This window comes from Alternaria hordeiaustralica (genome assembly GCF_023758085.1).
Source record: "Alternaria hordeiaustralica strain BMP 2776 chromosome Unknown scaffold_1, whole genome shotgun sequence".
Taxonomy (NCBI): Eukaryota; Fungi; Ascomycota; class Dothideomycetes; order Pleosporales; family Pleosporaceae; genus Alternaria; species Alternaria hordeiaustralica.
In genome coordinates, this window is record NW_026056773.1 from 4,554,763 (window position 1) to 4,569,259 (window position 14,497).

At 54.1% G+C, this 14,497-nt stretch overlaps 5 protein-coding genes across 5 annotated transcripts; 3 read left to right on the top strand and 2 right to left on the bottom strand.

Annotated features, from left to right (window-relative positions):
- Nucleotides 1–43: 43 nt before the first annotated feature.
- On the top strand, nt 44–985 carry J4E84_001483 (uncharacterized protein; the record flags this gene model as incomplete). The annotated part of the gene is made up of 1 exon (XM_049384115.1): nt 44–985. One exon carries the CDS (start codon nt 44–46, stop codon nt 983–985), a length of 942 nt encoding a protein of 313 aa, XP_049249633.1.
- Nucleotides 986–1,143: 158 nt separating this feature from the next.
- J4E84_001484 (uncharacterized protein) lies at nt 1,144–1,619 on the bottom strand (the record flags this gene model as incomplete). Its single annotated transcript, XM_049384116.1, has 2 exons — nt 1,144–1,579; nt 1,612–1,619. The coding sequence occupies 2 exons, from the start codon at nt 1,617–1,619 to the stop codon at nt 1,144–1,146; spliced, it is 444 nt and encodes a 147-aa protein (XP_049249634.1).
- Nucleotides 1,620–2,841: 1,222 nt separating this feature from the next.
- J4E84_001485 (uncharacterized protein) lies at nt 2,842–3,507 on the top strand (the record flags this gene model as incomplete). Its single annotated transcript, XM_049384117.1, has 2 exons — nt 2,842–3,179; nt 3,267–3,507. 2 exons carry the CDS (start codon nt 2,842–2,844, stop codon nt 3,505–3,507), a joined length of 579 nt encoding a protein of 192 aa, XP_049249635.1.
- A 621-nt stretch (nt 3,508–4,128) lies between these two features.
- J4E84_001486 (uncharacterized protein) lies at nt 4,129–5,810 on the bottom strand (the record flags this gene model as incomplete). The annotated part of the gene is made up of 2 exons (XM_049384118.1): nt 4,129–4,666; nt 4,717–5,810. The coding sequence occupies 2 exons, from the start codon at nt 5,808–5,810 to the stop codon at nt 4,129–4,131; spliced, it is 1,632 nt and encodes a 543-aa protein (XP_049249636.1).
- Nucleotides 5,811–6,850: 1,040 nt separating this feature from the next.
- On the top strand, nt 6,851–8,362 carry J4E84_001487 (uncharacterized protein; the record flags this gene model as incomplete). Its single annotated transcript, XM_049384119.1, has 1 exon — nt 6,851–8,362. One exon carries the CDS (start codon nt 6,851–6,853, stop codon nt 8,360–8,362), a length of 1,512 nt encoding a protein of 503 aa, XP_049249637.1.
- Between the last annotated feature and the right edge of the window lie 6,135 nt (nt 8,363–14,497).

The window sequence follows — 14,497 nt, forward strand, 5'->3', positions numbered from 1 at the left end:
CTTAGAGTAGTCACAGCACTCCTTGTATACCTCAACATCCAAGATGGTTGACAAGATCGGGCGCCCACGCAAGGCTGTAGGCAGCAACGACCCTTCCGGAAAGGGCGATAGCGCTCCGAGAGGCCGCCAACAACGCGAGGCCTCCTCACATAAATCACAATACTACAGCGCTCACGACGGGTTTGAAGATGCGCCCATGCTATCAGCACTAAGCGCTTCACAACATCGCGATTTTGAAGAGGCGCAAGCGGAGCCAGAGCCACGAGCTCGTCCGGCCAACATCCGCACCAGCACCGCCGCTGAGTCGCAAATCGATGCCGAGGAAGACGAAACCCCTTCTCAGCCCGCATCTCCTTCCTCGTCTTCTTCATCAAGCTGGGAAGACCTCCCATCACCCCAATCCACTTCCCTTCCAACCGCCACACCCTTCCCCGGCACTTGGCCCGCCGCCCTCCACGACACCAGCGCCGCGCTGTCAGAGGTCTCTACCGCGACCATCTCCTTCGCCAGCGCCCTCGCATCGTCCGGCCTCGGTCGCGCATCATGGAGTATCGGCGCAGCAACTCTTTCCTCCACCAACCGCGCGGCACTCTCTTTCACCACTTGGGGCATGGAGAAGACCGGCGTCATGCCGAATGAGCTTCCCAGACCAATGAGAAGATGGATTCAAGGGAAGGAAGAGCGGGACCGAAGGAGGAGACAGGCTGAGCAGAGAAGGAGAGAGAGAAGGAGAAGGGAACGGGATGGAGTAGTAATCACCGGAGGAGTGGATGAGGAAGGGGGGTATGTGCTGGCTACGCATGAGATGGATGGCACGCTGAACTTCGAGGGCAGGGGGCCTTTGGACATGCGCGAAGAAACAAGTGAACAGGAGGAAGTGCAAGAACATGCGACAGGGCAGGAGGAGATCAAGGAGCAGGAGGACGATCATGGAGAAGATGGCCTCATGCGAGTGTTTGAGTTCGACGATGATGAGGACTTATGAGAGACAGTGGTAGATAGACGAAGAAGCATGCGATATAAATGTATCCATGACGATATATAATGAAGTCTGCTGACACTGCGTCACGCTCCTAGAACGAGATGGCTCGTACAAGAGCCCATGCCACCCATTCAGTTCCCCATCCCCACAATGCCACGCATCTACAGATTAACAAACTTCGCCGCATTACACTGCGTGTCACTAGCAATCGGCTTCCCATTGAGCGCAATCTTAAGATGACCCTCCCAAGTGCCCCCATGATCCATCTTAAAGCAAGCAGCATCATACCCATTCTCCTGCATCCACTTGAGTTCCCTCTCAACCGCATTCCTAATCGTCTTCGACTCAGATGTCGTGTCGCACTTGGGGCCAGAGGTAGTCGCGTAGTACTGCCACACAGCGCCGTCGACGTTTCCAGAGATCACGGAGCAACTGTTGACGTCGGATTGGCCTTTGATGTAGACGGCGAGGTAGTTGGCGATGGAGACGATGGCGAGGGTGGCGGTTGCGCCTTGACTGACGAAACCGGCGGCGACTTCGATGTCGGTGCGGGGGGAGAGGGGGGAGGCGATGTCTCTGGTGTCGAGAAGGTCGTAGCTAGAGGGTTTGTGTCAGTGGATTGTAATGACAGAGACATGTCGAAGGGGGTCGACGACTTACTCTTTCTCGGGGGCACCGATGGCGAGAGACTCGGCAGCGCCGAGGAGGCAGAAGATGTGGGCGAGCTGGAAACGCATCGTGAAGAAGTGAGGTGTAGCAAAAGGGGTATTTTGGGTGTGTATTGTGACTTGAGAGAAATCGTTGTGGTGGGATGATGACCTCTATCTCGACGCATCGATTACTTATATACATCTTCAAATGAACACAAACTACATGAGGCCTGCGCTCTACCTCCCCTCTTCGTCAATAACCAAGCTCTTGACGACCGTTTCTGCCTCGTCGACCCGAGCCCGATGAGGCCCCCTAACAGACTGCTCGCCTTGATCACAAAATGAGAGAGGAGGTTGTCTAGACGGCGACGTGAATCCATGCTACAGCGCTGTACCAAAGGACCGACATAGATGATCGCGGGGTGCCTGATGCACTGTACAAGAACATTATCGAAGTATCGCAGTCCAAACAAGCCCGCCCCACGAAAGCTTATGCCGATCTTGATCTGTCTTGGTTTCAAGATCCGGAGATGTCGGTCGGCGCAAACGTAGGGTTCTTTTACGGACCGATCCGGTACGCCTTAGGTGCACTGCCTCGTGCGGCTATAAACAGCGACGGAGGATGGAACGCCTGAACAGTGCTGACGTAGATGTTCGATCTAAAACGGCCATTTTTGAGAAGTTTAACTTTTTGGGGGGCTGTGATTACTGAAACGACAAGGCAAGATGGGGTCCGGCTTCTTGATTCGGCCCGCTGCACAGACCGACAGAGGAACGCCTTGGAGACGGCGAAGTTCAACACCATGATTGATATTGTATAGACGCTGATCCAAGAGGGGCGCCTTACACATACAGGGCTGTACGGCGGTTTCCACGGGATGCGATGAAGACAGCATCGGTCTACCTGCTTGCCAATCAAGCATCTTGCCTCTATCCAGCACACTTCGGTCGTATCGTGAGGCTGTTTTCTCCAGCATCGTTGTCATCAGGCGTGCAAGCACTTGATCACCATGGCTCAAGGCGTGCAGCAAGTCAATCCGTGCTCGAATCTTGACAACTTACCAGTCGGAACGGTTCATCGTGAGAGTGTATATATATCGGGCAAGACACACAGTTCTACCGCATCATCCTCACCACTCAAGCATCACTACTCTACCGTGCTTTCATCTCTCACAACACATTCCACACATCCTCATTCCACTGCCCGTCATGCGTTTCTCAGCCATCGCCGCTACCGCTCTCTGCCTCGGCTACAACGCCATGGCCATCTCCCTTCCTGAGCGAGATGCGCTGCCATCATTGAGCGAGAAGACACAGTCTAGGTATGATGACGAAGTCCTTCCTAAAACCATCCTCCATCCCCTACTAACTGTTCAAACCAGCGACGACCTCGCCAAACGCCTCACCATCGAAGAGCAAATCGCCATTCTGGGCGCAGGCTCCATGGTCGCACTCAACGTGAACGCGATTGCGACTTACGTTTCGAACCTCATGAAGGCGCAAAGCGAGGCCAACACTTGTGGTGTTATCTCTGGCGCTGTTGACGGGTACGTCTCCCTCCACCCCCCTTCTCCCCCGTCTCCCATCCCCATCCACACCCTTCCTACCGCCCACTAACCCCTCCCCCTCTTCAGAGTAAACTACCAATACCACGCGGCAACCACCGGAAAAAACTGCGACACAACCGCCGAAGTCAAGACGATGAAAGACGCCGTGACGCGCGGCCTAGAATTCATGACGAACAACAACATCAACCAAGCGTGCTTTAACATGCAGCATGGTGGGACGTGGAGGGGTTTGTTGCAGTTGGCGAGTGGGGATAGGCAGATTGTTAATGGCAAGTGTGATAGTGTTACTTATACGTTGACTGTGTAGTGGGGAATAGAATAGGGGGGGATAGAGGATTAGAGAGGGGATAGGGTAGGATGGATGTGTAGAGGAATGGATTTGATGGGACTTGCAACTTTTCAGTGCGTTGTTTGTTGATCGTGAGACCTACTTCCCCACCGTTTACCTTCTGATGTTCTCGTCCTTTTGATGTGATGCTGAGGATGATGATATATCCACTGTTCGAGTAGGCTCGCGAAACATCGCAACGATCTTACTTCTCATGAACAACAGTGTGCGCAGCCAGGCCTAACATTGGTACAAGTAAGGGGAAGATGAAGCCACTAGCAGATGTGCCTCCTAGCTCATGCATCCACATAGCTTACCCTTCCGTCAATGTGGCGGGCCGAGCGATAATGCGCAAACAGGAAAAACGTCTAGCTCTTTAGACACATGACGGTCAAGTCAGACGATCACAAAACGTCTCCTCACCAATCTACTCACATGTACTTGACTCACTTACGAATCATACGTGATATCTTGCTGCAAAGGGTATTGTCGCATTGGGGTGACCGTTCAAAGTCGTCACTCATTATCTTATCAACTCACATCTATCTTACCAACACATATCTACCCACCGCCACACTTCTCTTGAAATGCGATGCGCGTCTACAACCTCTCCTTCTGGAGACCCTTCCAGCCCCACTCTTGCGCAATCAACTCCGCGGCGCGCTCACCGATACCCAGCACAGTCAACATGGGGTTGATGGTGGGCATCTCGGGGAAACAACCCGCATCCGCAATCCTGACGCTCTTGAGACCGCGAATCTTCAACTCGGGGTCCACAACGGCCATCTCGTCCTTTGTTACATCACCCATCTTGGTTGTGCCAGCGGGGTGGTATACAGTGTGTGCGACGCGGCGACCGTACTCGGAGAGCTCTTCGTCGGTGACGACCTTCGGGCCAGGCGCGACTTCGCGCTTGATCCAGTTGGAGAAAGGTGCTTGCTTGGCGATTTCGCGGGCAGCCTTGAGACCAGCGACGATGGTGGCTGCGTCGTAGCCTTCGGGGTCGGTGAAGTAGCGGAAGTCGAGCGCGGGTTTGACGGTGGGGTCGGCGGAGGTGAGGTAGATGCGGCCGCGGGAGCGGGGACGGGGGATGTTGGGCGTCATGCAGAATGCGTCGATGGGGGAGTCGTAACCCATGCTGGTGATCATGTTAGTTGCAGCGCGGAAATGTGGGGTTGTTGGGCTTACCGAGCAGTGTTCAGGCAGAACGGGATTTGGTAGCAGTGGGCCATGATGTCGGCAATGTCGCCGTCACCACCCGCTGCGTTGGGGATCTCGCGGCGCAGGAAGATACCAGCGTCTGAGTCCATGGTGGTCTGGTTTGCGGGTACGGGCTTGTTGAGCTCCCAGAGGATGATGCTCTCGGGGTGGTCTAGCAAGTTCTCACCAACACCAGGAATGTCTTTTACGACAGGGATGCCGAGGTCCGAGAGTTGCTGCTTGGGGCCGAGACCAGAGAGGAGCATCAGTCGTGGGGTGTCGACGGCGCCTGCGCAGAGGATGGTCTCGCACTTGGGGTTGAGAGTGAATTTCTCGCCGCTTTGGAGCGCTAGGTCAATGCCGGTGACCTTGTCGCCCTTGACATTGACCTTGCTGACCCACGCGTTGGTGAGAACAGTCAGGTTGTCGCGCTTCTCCTCACCGCGGAGGATGGGGTGGATGTAGGCGACACTAGCGCTGCTCCGGCGGCCATCGTCGGGGTTGTATGATACGGAGAAGAAACCGACGGAGGGCTTGAGGGCGCCCTTGGTCTTGATTTCGTGGTTAAAGTCGTGGATTACGGGAATGTCCATGGCGGTTGAGCACGAGTCGATCCAGTCGAGGCACAGCTGGTTGCGGTGCTTCTCGTGGACAGGCTGGACGGTGTTGCGCAGGTTGTCAAGCACGCGCATGAAGGTCTTGAAGCTCCAGCCCTTGCAGCCCTGGGCCTCCCATCGCTTGCAGTCGTACTCAAACGGCCTGAAGGAGATGAGGGTGTTGTGTGATGAGCAGCCACCGAGGACCTTTGCACGTGAGTGTCGGATGTGAGAGTTGCCGTTGGGCTGTTCGGTGGTTCCGTAGTCGTAGTCGAGCTCTCCTCCGAGAAGGTTGAGCCAGTCCTTGAGCAGCAGCACACGGTCGTCCATGAAGTCGCTTGGGCCGGCCTCAATCAAGAGGACCTTCTTGTTGGGGAGATATTCGGTGAGTCGCGAGGCGATGACACAGCCCGCTGTGCCTCCTCCGACAATGACAAAGTCATACTCGGCATCCTTGGGGATGGAGGTCACGGTCTCGAAAGCCATTGTTGCGTGTGGGTGGTGGGCTTGGGGTGATGGCGAGAATATACTTCTGCTAAAGAGAGCTTTTCACGTCAGGAGCAAGCTTATATATCCAGGCGGACTATCGCTCGAAGGAGACGATGTTGTCTAGATGGGCCGGGCGTCGCGATCGGGCGGTCGGCAGAAGGTCGGAGCAGCAAAAGTGAGCTGGCGATGAGGCTGGGGAATGGAGAGTCGTGCGCCGCTGCAAGATGTGTCGTTCGCCTTCCAGATAAGACTGTGCTAAATAGGGCCGTTTACGGTTGGACCGGACGCGTGCACGTGCGTACCAACGCCTCAGGATGGCGATGTTGCGACGGGTGCGATGAAGGAAAGGCGATGGGCCGAAATACAGCGGATAGTAAACTGTGAGCAGGTAGTAAGTGTGATTGATCAATTGCGTCCAACAACGACTATAATGGTGTTGGTGACGACGTGGTTATGGCACCCGTGGTTGCCAGTGAAGGAAAAAAAGACGTCGTAAAAGCGTCCGATGATGTGATGGGCGCGTTGGGCCTAGCGCGACCCCGCTGGGCTGCAGCTTCCGAGCTGGCCATCCCTGTCCGTCGATGCCGCACCTTCCCCGATCGCTAGGCGGTGAGGGCGGCAGCCATCGGAGCGACGTTTTTGTGCCAGACAGTAGCAGCGACAGGAAACGACGCCATCCCGCTGAAAAGCGCGCGCCGCTGCTTTCTCCATCTCGCTCGCATCCCTTGCATATCCCTCAGCTGACGTACCCCTCGGCGACGTTCCGAAGGCGAAGGATTACTGATCGTGAAAGGAAGTAGAGGCGCAACAGCTGCAGACAAGCTCCCCGCCGCTATCGCCCATACAAATGTTCGTTCACGTTACATCACCGCGCCAATCTTGACTGCTTGGCTGACACGCGCAGATCAAACTGTGCATAAGAATTCTCCCGGTACATCTCGCTCATCGTGACCATCGTGGCGACCAAACTTTTGCGACTCCGCGTCAACACCAGAAGCAACCTCAGGCTTTTCCATTGCGCCAACAAGCCACTTACCATGTCTCTCCCATATGCGCCCCGATCAGCCTACTACGACGGCAAGCTTCAGTCAGGCTCTTCCACTTCCACCTTCCAAACCATTGACCCCGCGACCGCTCAGCCAGTCGCGAACATCCACACAACCTCCAACGCTGGCATAGATGCTGCGATAGCCTCGGCGCAACGAGCGTTCCCTGCATGGTCCGCGACACCACCCATCGAGCGCGCGCGTATCCTCCAGCGAGCGGCTGCCCTGCTCCGCGCACGCAATGACGAACTCGCCCGCATCGAGACCAGCGACACCGGCAAGCCCTTCTCCGAGACCTCGACCGTAGATGTAGTCACCGGCGCCGATGTCCTCGAATACTTTGCGAACCTCGTAGGCGGAGGCGGCATGAACGGCGAGACGGCACAACTGCGACCAGACGCGTGGGTGTACACGACTAAGAACTCACTGGGCGTGTGTGCGGGCATTGGCGCGTGGAACTACCCCATTCAGATCGCGCTGTGGAAGTCTGCGCCTTGCCTGGCAGCCGGCAACTGCATGGTCTACAAACCGTCAGAGTTTACTCCACTACACTCCACAGTGCTAGCGGACATCTACGCTGAAGCTGGAGTACCGCCAGGTGTCTTCAACGTCGTCCAGGGTGGCGGCGAGGTCGGCGCGTACCTCACCAAGCACTCCGGCATCGCCAAGGTCAGCTTCACCGGACAAGTCTCGACAGGCAAGAAGGTCGCAGGCAGCGCATCCGGCGAGATGAAGTACGTGACAATGGAGCTAGGCGGCAAGTCGGCATGCGTCATCCTGCCAGACGCGGACGTAGATCAGGCAGTCGACGGCGCAATGCTGGCCAACTTCTTCTCAACAGGACAGGTCTGCACCAACGGCACACGAGTCTTCATCCCCGAAGCAATGAAGTCGGAATTCGAGAAGCGATTACTGGAGAAGATGCAATACATTCGTCCGGGCAACCTCCACGACATGGCCACCAACTTCGGCCCGCTGGTATCGAAGCCGCACTACGAGAAGGTCATACAATACATCAAGCACGGCCGCGACAACGACAAGGCGAAGATGCTATGCGGAGGCCCTGAAACCCCATCATGGGTCTCATCGCACAGCGACAAAGCCTACCAAAACGGTTACTGGGTCCAACCCACCGTCTTCACAAACTGCACCGACGACATGAAGATCGTCCGCGAAGAAATCTTCGGCCCCGTCATGTCCATTCTCACATACAAGACCGTCGAGGAAGTCGTCCAACGCGCCAACAACACCGATGTCGGTCTTGCGGCGGGTGTCTTCACCAAGGACCTCAACCTCGCGCACAAGGTCATTGCTCAGCTCGAAGCGGGTATCACATGGGTCAACACCTGGGGTGAGAGCCCGGCTGAGATGAGCGTCGGTGGCTGGAAGCAGAGTGGTGTTGGTGTGGAGAACGGTAAGAAGGGGCTTGAGGCTTGGGTGAGGAATAAGAGTACGCTTGTTGAGATGGGCGGGGCTGTGCCGACTGTTTTTGCGAAGTTGTAGAGAAGACAGTGTAAGGGGATGTATGTATATAGTTGATACCAATCCAATTCAATGCCACAATGCGGAGAAGCTCGGGTTGAAGCTTTGTTGCTAGTGTGAACCGTCTAGTTGGCTGGACTAGTGATGATGGCTTTCGTAAGATAAGCCGCTGAGGTGTATATACCTTGGCTTGCATGGTGTGTGCCGCGTATAGAACAAAGGCGTGCCTTTCATGTATTTGGTTCGCGTCAGCTCGTCAAGCCCAATGGATTGCCAAGTGCCGCACTATCACAGACTAGGTATGCGCGAGTTACTTCAGCTCTGCGACTTGTACTACCAAGGACACATACTAAAAGCCTTCATGGCTACCAAGGGCAAGATATCAACTCTTCTCTTCCATCCCGATCCCTATTCATCTTTCCCTCAGCCCCACAATCATGGAAAACACAGACAAAAGCACAAACCTAAACCGCCGCTTCCTCATCGAAATTAACGGTCAGTTCGTTAGTAAAATGACCGACAACGAGGCCGTCAAGACCGAGGAGAAGCACCCAGCTACCATGGGTGACCGCGAGCAAGCTGCGACCTTTACTTTGCAGAACGGACTGCTGCTCTGTAGCTCCGGCGTGACTCTCCTCGCTCTAGGCCGTTGGATGCTCGATGAAGATAAGTTTGAGCCTATGCCTATGTACTGGGCTGAGCAGTTTGATCGAGTGAAGTCGGTGCAGTATACGGGGGAGGGGGATGATGTGCAGCTTGAGTCTTTTGGTATGTTGGTGGTGGTGAGTGTGTGGCGAGATGGGGAGATGGTTGACTTTGGTGTAGAGTTCCCTCTTGGGGCGCTGCTGGATGAGGATGGGCAGACAAGGTTGTATGCGTGTCCTCCTACGATGATAATCGGTAAGTGGAGCTTGCTTCGGGTATGGTGGTTTGTGGATGGAGACTAATGCTGTTAGGACCTGGGACGAAGTTGCATTGGCAGGAGACGAAGGAGTAGCGGCTGCGAGAGGATATTGTTACGATGGTCTTTTGTCAGAAAAGTGTGGCATCACCAGTGTTGTTAGCGATGCAGAAAGGATGCCGCTCATCCCCCATCGGCGGAGTTATAGGTACTGAGTCAAGAGCGGTTTGGTCAGATGCTACCCAGATGCTGCTCCAGCTGTCAGGGTAGTCTTCCCGCTATAAAGTGATACTCTTCCGAAATGCTGGATCAGATGTCGCATCCTTGTTTCGTCGTGTGTAGAGCCATTCGCGCTGATAGGTCATGCAGGTTGCGCCTTTCCTTTGCACGAACCTTCAGTGAGGAAAGTTGGCGCGTCAAGTTGTGTCTTGGCAGCGAATCGTTATGGATAGCTTTGTGCGACATGTGTCGATTTGGGAAGCGGCGTGAGAACAAAGGAAAGGACTCGCAGTTCGCGAAGCGAGAGAGCGGGTTTTATCGACAGCCCACCTGCATCGCGCAACTTCACAGTTCTTGAGTCCCAAAGCGCGTCAGCGATTGTGCTACTTCTGCCGATCTTGTGTTACCAAATGCCATCGCTTGTCCGGACGAGCCCATTATCTTCGTGAGCTTCAAGCATGGCGGCTTGGTCACGACCCCGTTCATGACATCCAGCACCAGCCACCAGTTCATCGGCCCAACCTGAGCATGTGCGCAGATGTGCTTGTCTTGGCTTTGGTCCGTTCCGAGCTGACCATCTCGATGACTCCAACATATACCAAGTCGACGACGCACACGGCGCCTTTGTACCTGCGTACCGCAGGCACTGGGCTTCTCTAGATACCACACTGCTTTGTGGATATGTGGAAAGGTAGTACCATATCTAAATCTGCAATAAGTCTTGGTTTGCACTGTTACTACACCAAGACTTATCTACCTGTTAGCGGAGTAGAACGCCTAAAAGCGGTCAAGCGATGTGCGAGACTTTTGAGACTGGCGGATCTTCCGCAGCACAGGGCGCATTAGATAGAGCAACAAATTTAACATCGAGCAACAGTTCGGGTGGCCAAAGTGTAAGTAAATGAAAGACATAAGACTGCTCTTGTAACGTGCCGAAGTCCAGCTTTCAGTCCCTGTCGAACCTCTCCACTGCGGATCTATTACAGCCTCATACACATTGTTACAATATGCGCAAGTCCGACCTTCCTAACGCATTCATTATTGAAGTCAACGGCCGCTTCATAGCCGAATGTCCTGAGCTCGACCGTGAAGAGACCGACGGTAATGTCAAGAGTGCAACCCCAGCGCACATGGGTGAGCTGAAGAACGCCACGGTGTTTAAGTTGGTAGGTGGTCGCCTGGTTAGTGGAGAGTGGATTATGGCCGTTGTTGAGGGCGGATACGGCGATGACTATTCACCCAAGGGCCTGTGGTGGATTGATGGCCATGACGAGTACGGACAGACCCCAAGGTTTGAATATGCGCGCGAGAAGCATCAGGACGTATTATACTGCGGCACTCGCACGTAGCTGTATCGCTCGCTTCAACCGCATCCTTAGCTAACTTCTTCCAGATGGCCTGGTGCTGGCTTTGCCGACCGATACCGAGGATTGGATGCATATTCAGCTTCTACATTCTTTATTAGGTACGTACGAGACGTTGCGAACATCGTTGCGACAGTTCTGGAGCTGACGTTACTAGCTGGGGTGATGAAGATGCACTGGCAGAAAGTATAATCGGACTATTATGCGTAGAGTTTGCGTGACGATGGCAAATCACGTAGAGCCTGCTGCGCAGTTCGAGTGTCGTGTTTTTAAGAACGCCTCTTATAGCCGCTAAGTGAGAACAAGATGCATAATCGGCGTATGCATTTTTGAATCGATGTGCGTGGTATGTATACGTGTTCCTTTGTAACCTTTTGCCCGACTAGCCCAAAAGGAACGTGGTCTCAACACCATCCTTTAACCAGTATCTACCGTCTCCATATCGACGGAAGCCCTCATCGTCGTCCTCGCCCATAGAAACATAGACTTCGTTGCCTTGCTTATCAAGAGCAAACGTGGTCTCCTCTGGCTCGTAATATGGGTCAAAAGACGACGAACCGGCACTCGACTGGTCACTATCCCATGGTTCCTCGTCCGACGAATAGGTGTCTAGCAGGAAACTGTTCCAGGCAAAGTATCCGATGCGTTCGTAATGTGTATCGTGCTGACGCAGGATGAGTATCTGAATCTCTTCTTCGAATGGAGTAGGGTGTCGCAGTCTATAATGCCTCTCCGCTCTTCGAATGATTACGGCGCAAGGTAGTTTAACACTTCCTTGTTTGCGCCGAAGAACAGGTTTGTCCTTAGCATCCCAGAAAGCGTAGACGAATAGATCCAGAGATTCACTGTATTGGATTTTAGCATAAAGTCCCGATCGATAGTCCGAGTCGTCCGACACTATGCCTTTCACATGTACGAATTCGATGGGTATTATTTTAGTCGTCACTCTGAGGAACCTCGAGCTCTCCGCTCCTGATAGATTATGTTGTTGTGATAGCTTCCCAGTAACATGGCCTAATGGCTTGTAATCGTCCTCGTACCAGACTTGGAGCGAACATTCGTCTGAGATGCAAGGATGCTCCGAATAGTAATCGACTCGACCACGCCAACCGACAGGAGACCAGCTGGGAAATTGCTCACGCCGAGGGAGAGGGTACCGGTGTCGCCAATTCAGAAAGACGTACGTGGCTATGTCATCTCTAACAAGATGAACGCCCCATATGTGGTCGTCTTCTGCTTGCGTGTCGAGCGCACCAACAATAGCGTTGAGTGCATCATGATCATACGTAAGGCGGCGCCCTGTGTATTCGTGCATCATTCGCTCCATGTAGGCTAGTCCCGGCTCTAGAGTTGGGTCGCGTAGCGTTGCAGCGAGGTTTTTAGCGGCTTCGCTCCCGCGGTCTTTGTCACAGATGTATTCCACGCCAACGTCGGTGAAGTACATCCGTCTTCTCGACAGAAAGCCCTCTTGGAATGTCCATCCTCGACTATACCAGTTAGACAATTGTATACAACGCCAGATGGTCCACCTGGTATGTACGAAGCGTAGTCGATCAGAAACCGCGCAACAACTAGGCGTTTCGAAGTCTTTGGTGATACCCGGAAGCCCGTATGTAGCATCTGCATTCAGTTTCTCTAAACCCGCGGCTGCGATTATAGTTACCTGTGACGAGGAGTAGATCGTGCCCATTTGGTTGATTTGATGCTGTCGCGCTATATCATCGTTTTGGTCGATGCACTGCGACATTAGTTAACGCCTTAAAAGACTTCATCGGCTGGCGTACATATCTGTCGATCCAAAGGTAACGGTACCCAAGCATTCTAGTAGCTATGATGCTATCCTCAACGGTGCGGGGAAGTATGTCCGGTATTCGCGGAAGATCCGGAGCGTTGTCCAATCCTGCTTTTCCCCAGACATATGAAAGCGCAACGTATTCGCAGTGTTCCGGTGCCGAAACGACGATTCTATTGTGACAGTCGAGCACCTTCAGATCTTGGAGAGTTGAGCCCGGCGGGGACTTGCATTCGACGTGTGACGATATGCAGTTGCGTATCCACTGCCTCGCGTGCGTAAAGTCGACCCGCTTTGGATGGACTTTGCAGGCTTTGATGAAATCTTTGTCGTCTTTATCGTAAAGCATGAAGTCTGCGAGCACATGCACGCGCGGAAGCCAGACAAGAAAGCCTTCATCCCTTTCCGGAGGGAAGATGTCCCTTTGCAGACACGTTACAGGTTCATCGTATTTCGCAATCCCGCGTCCGATAACCCGGCAGATTGGACAAGAAGCGCTTTGAAGTTGCTCTGGGGTTTCTGTGAAATGCAAAGTCTCACAAAGCGATACATACCACCGTACCCAGGGTATGGCGGAGCAACGTTCGCACTTCTCTCCTTCCAGAAATTCCATGGCGAATCGAATGTCAGTCGGTCGGACCTGTCCCCCACTGCATGCCCAGTTGAACACGGATTGTGAAGATTCGAAGCTGTGATGGCCGAGCGCTTTTTGTTCTAGCAGGCTTCTTAAGGAGTGGTGTGTTGAGAGTCGTCCTTGGATCTCATAGCGAAGCGATAATTGCCCCGCGGTCCATCTGACCTTGGCTTGGTGCGGCACGGGCTGAGCCTCACAAATGAAGAATGCCACGCACGCTGCACGTGCGATCTGCATCAAAAAAATGGCCCCGAGAGCGCACAATGGCCCCCAATATCACTCTCGCGAGTCCTGTACTGGTCTTCCACTGGCTCGGCTCGTTCACTGCTCCAACACCGGCATCTGCTCAGCCGCCAAGCGTCTGCATTCGCGCCCTGCGCCCCGCGCCCGAAGTGGTTGCGCGGTGATCTTGATACGCGCCTCGCGATAAGAACTACCGTTGCGCATTATGCCAGATTGACTGTTCGATAACAATGGCGATTGTGCGGATGTACGAGCGCATTTGTGCCCAGGTGAGGAGCTGGTAAGCCGCGACGGAGGCACGGAGGGCTGCTGGCCTGGGCCCGATGAGCTAGGCGCGGGTAGCGGCATCGTTGTTATCACAGCGGGCAGACCTCGCTAACTGACACCACCCTGTCTCGCGGCATCCTGTCTCGCGGCGCAATCCTGCTGGAAGGAGTGTCAGGTAAGGCGATCCCCCAAAGAGGGCGCCTAAGATGTCATGGTGTCGCCATCGATCTCCCGGGCCAGCAGTGCGACAAGCATGTGCACCCATATGCGCTGGGATCTTTCGACGTTCGCACATCCAGTGCCAGACTCCTGGCGTATCTTTGCTTTCGACGAACTCGATATGACGTAGAGTGTTGTGACGCGACGCCTACACACAATCTCCAGTATGCTTACAGGCTCACGCCGCTTCTTACCAACTTTCAATTCTTTCGCCACCGGGCGCACGCTTCGGCTACTGTTCGCATTCATTGGCATAGCCATTGGAGTCAATATTCTTGTCTTCTTTGACTGGACTTACGTCGAAAATCTACCAAGCGATATACTTGGGAAACATACATTCCACCCCAAGCCTTTCGTACCATTACCACATCGCCTCGACGCGCAAGCCGACAATTGCCTGGACTTCTGGACTTGGAACACCACGACACAGTTCAAACAGATAAAATACGCGGAATGGCGGGACGGCTCCACATACGAATGCGCTCTCTTCCCGGTGCATCTGCTCTCGAAGATTCAG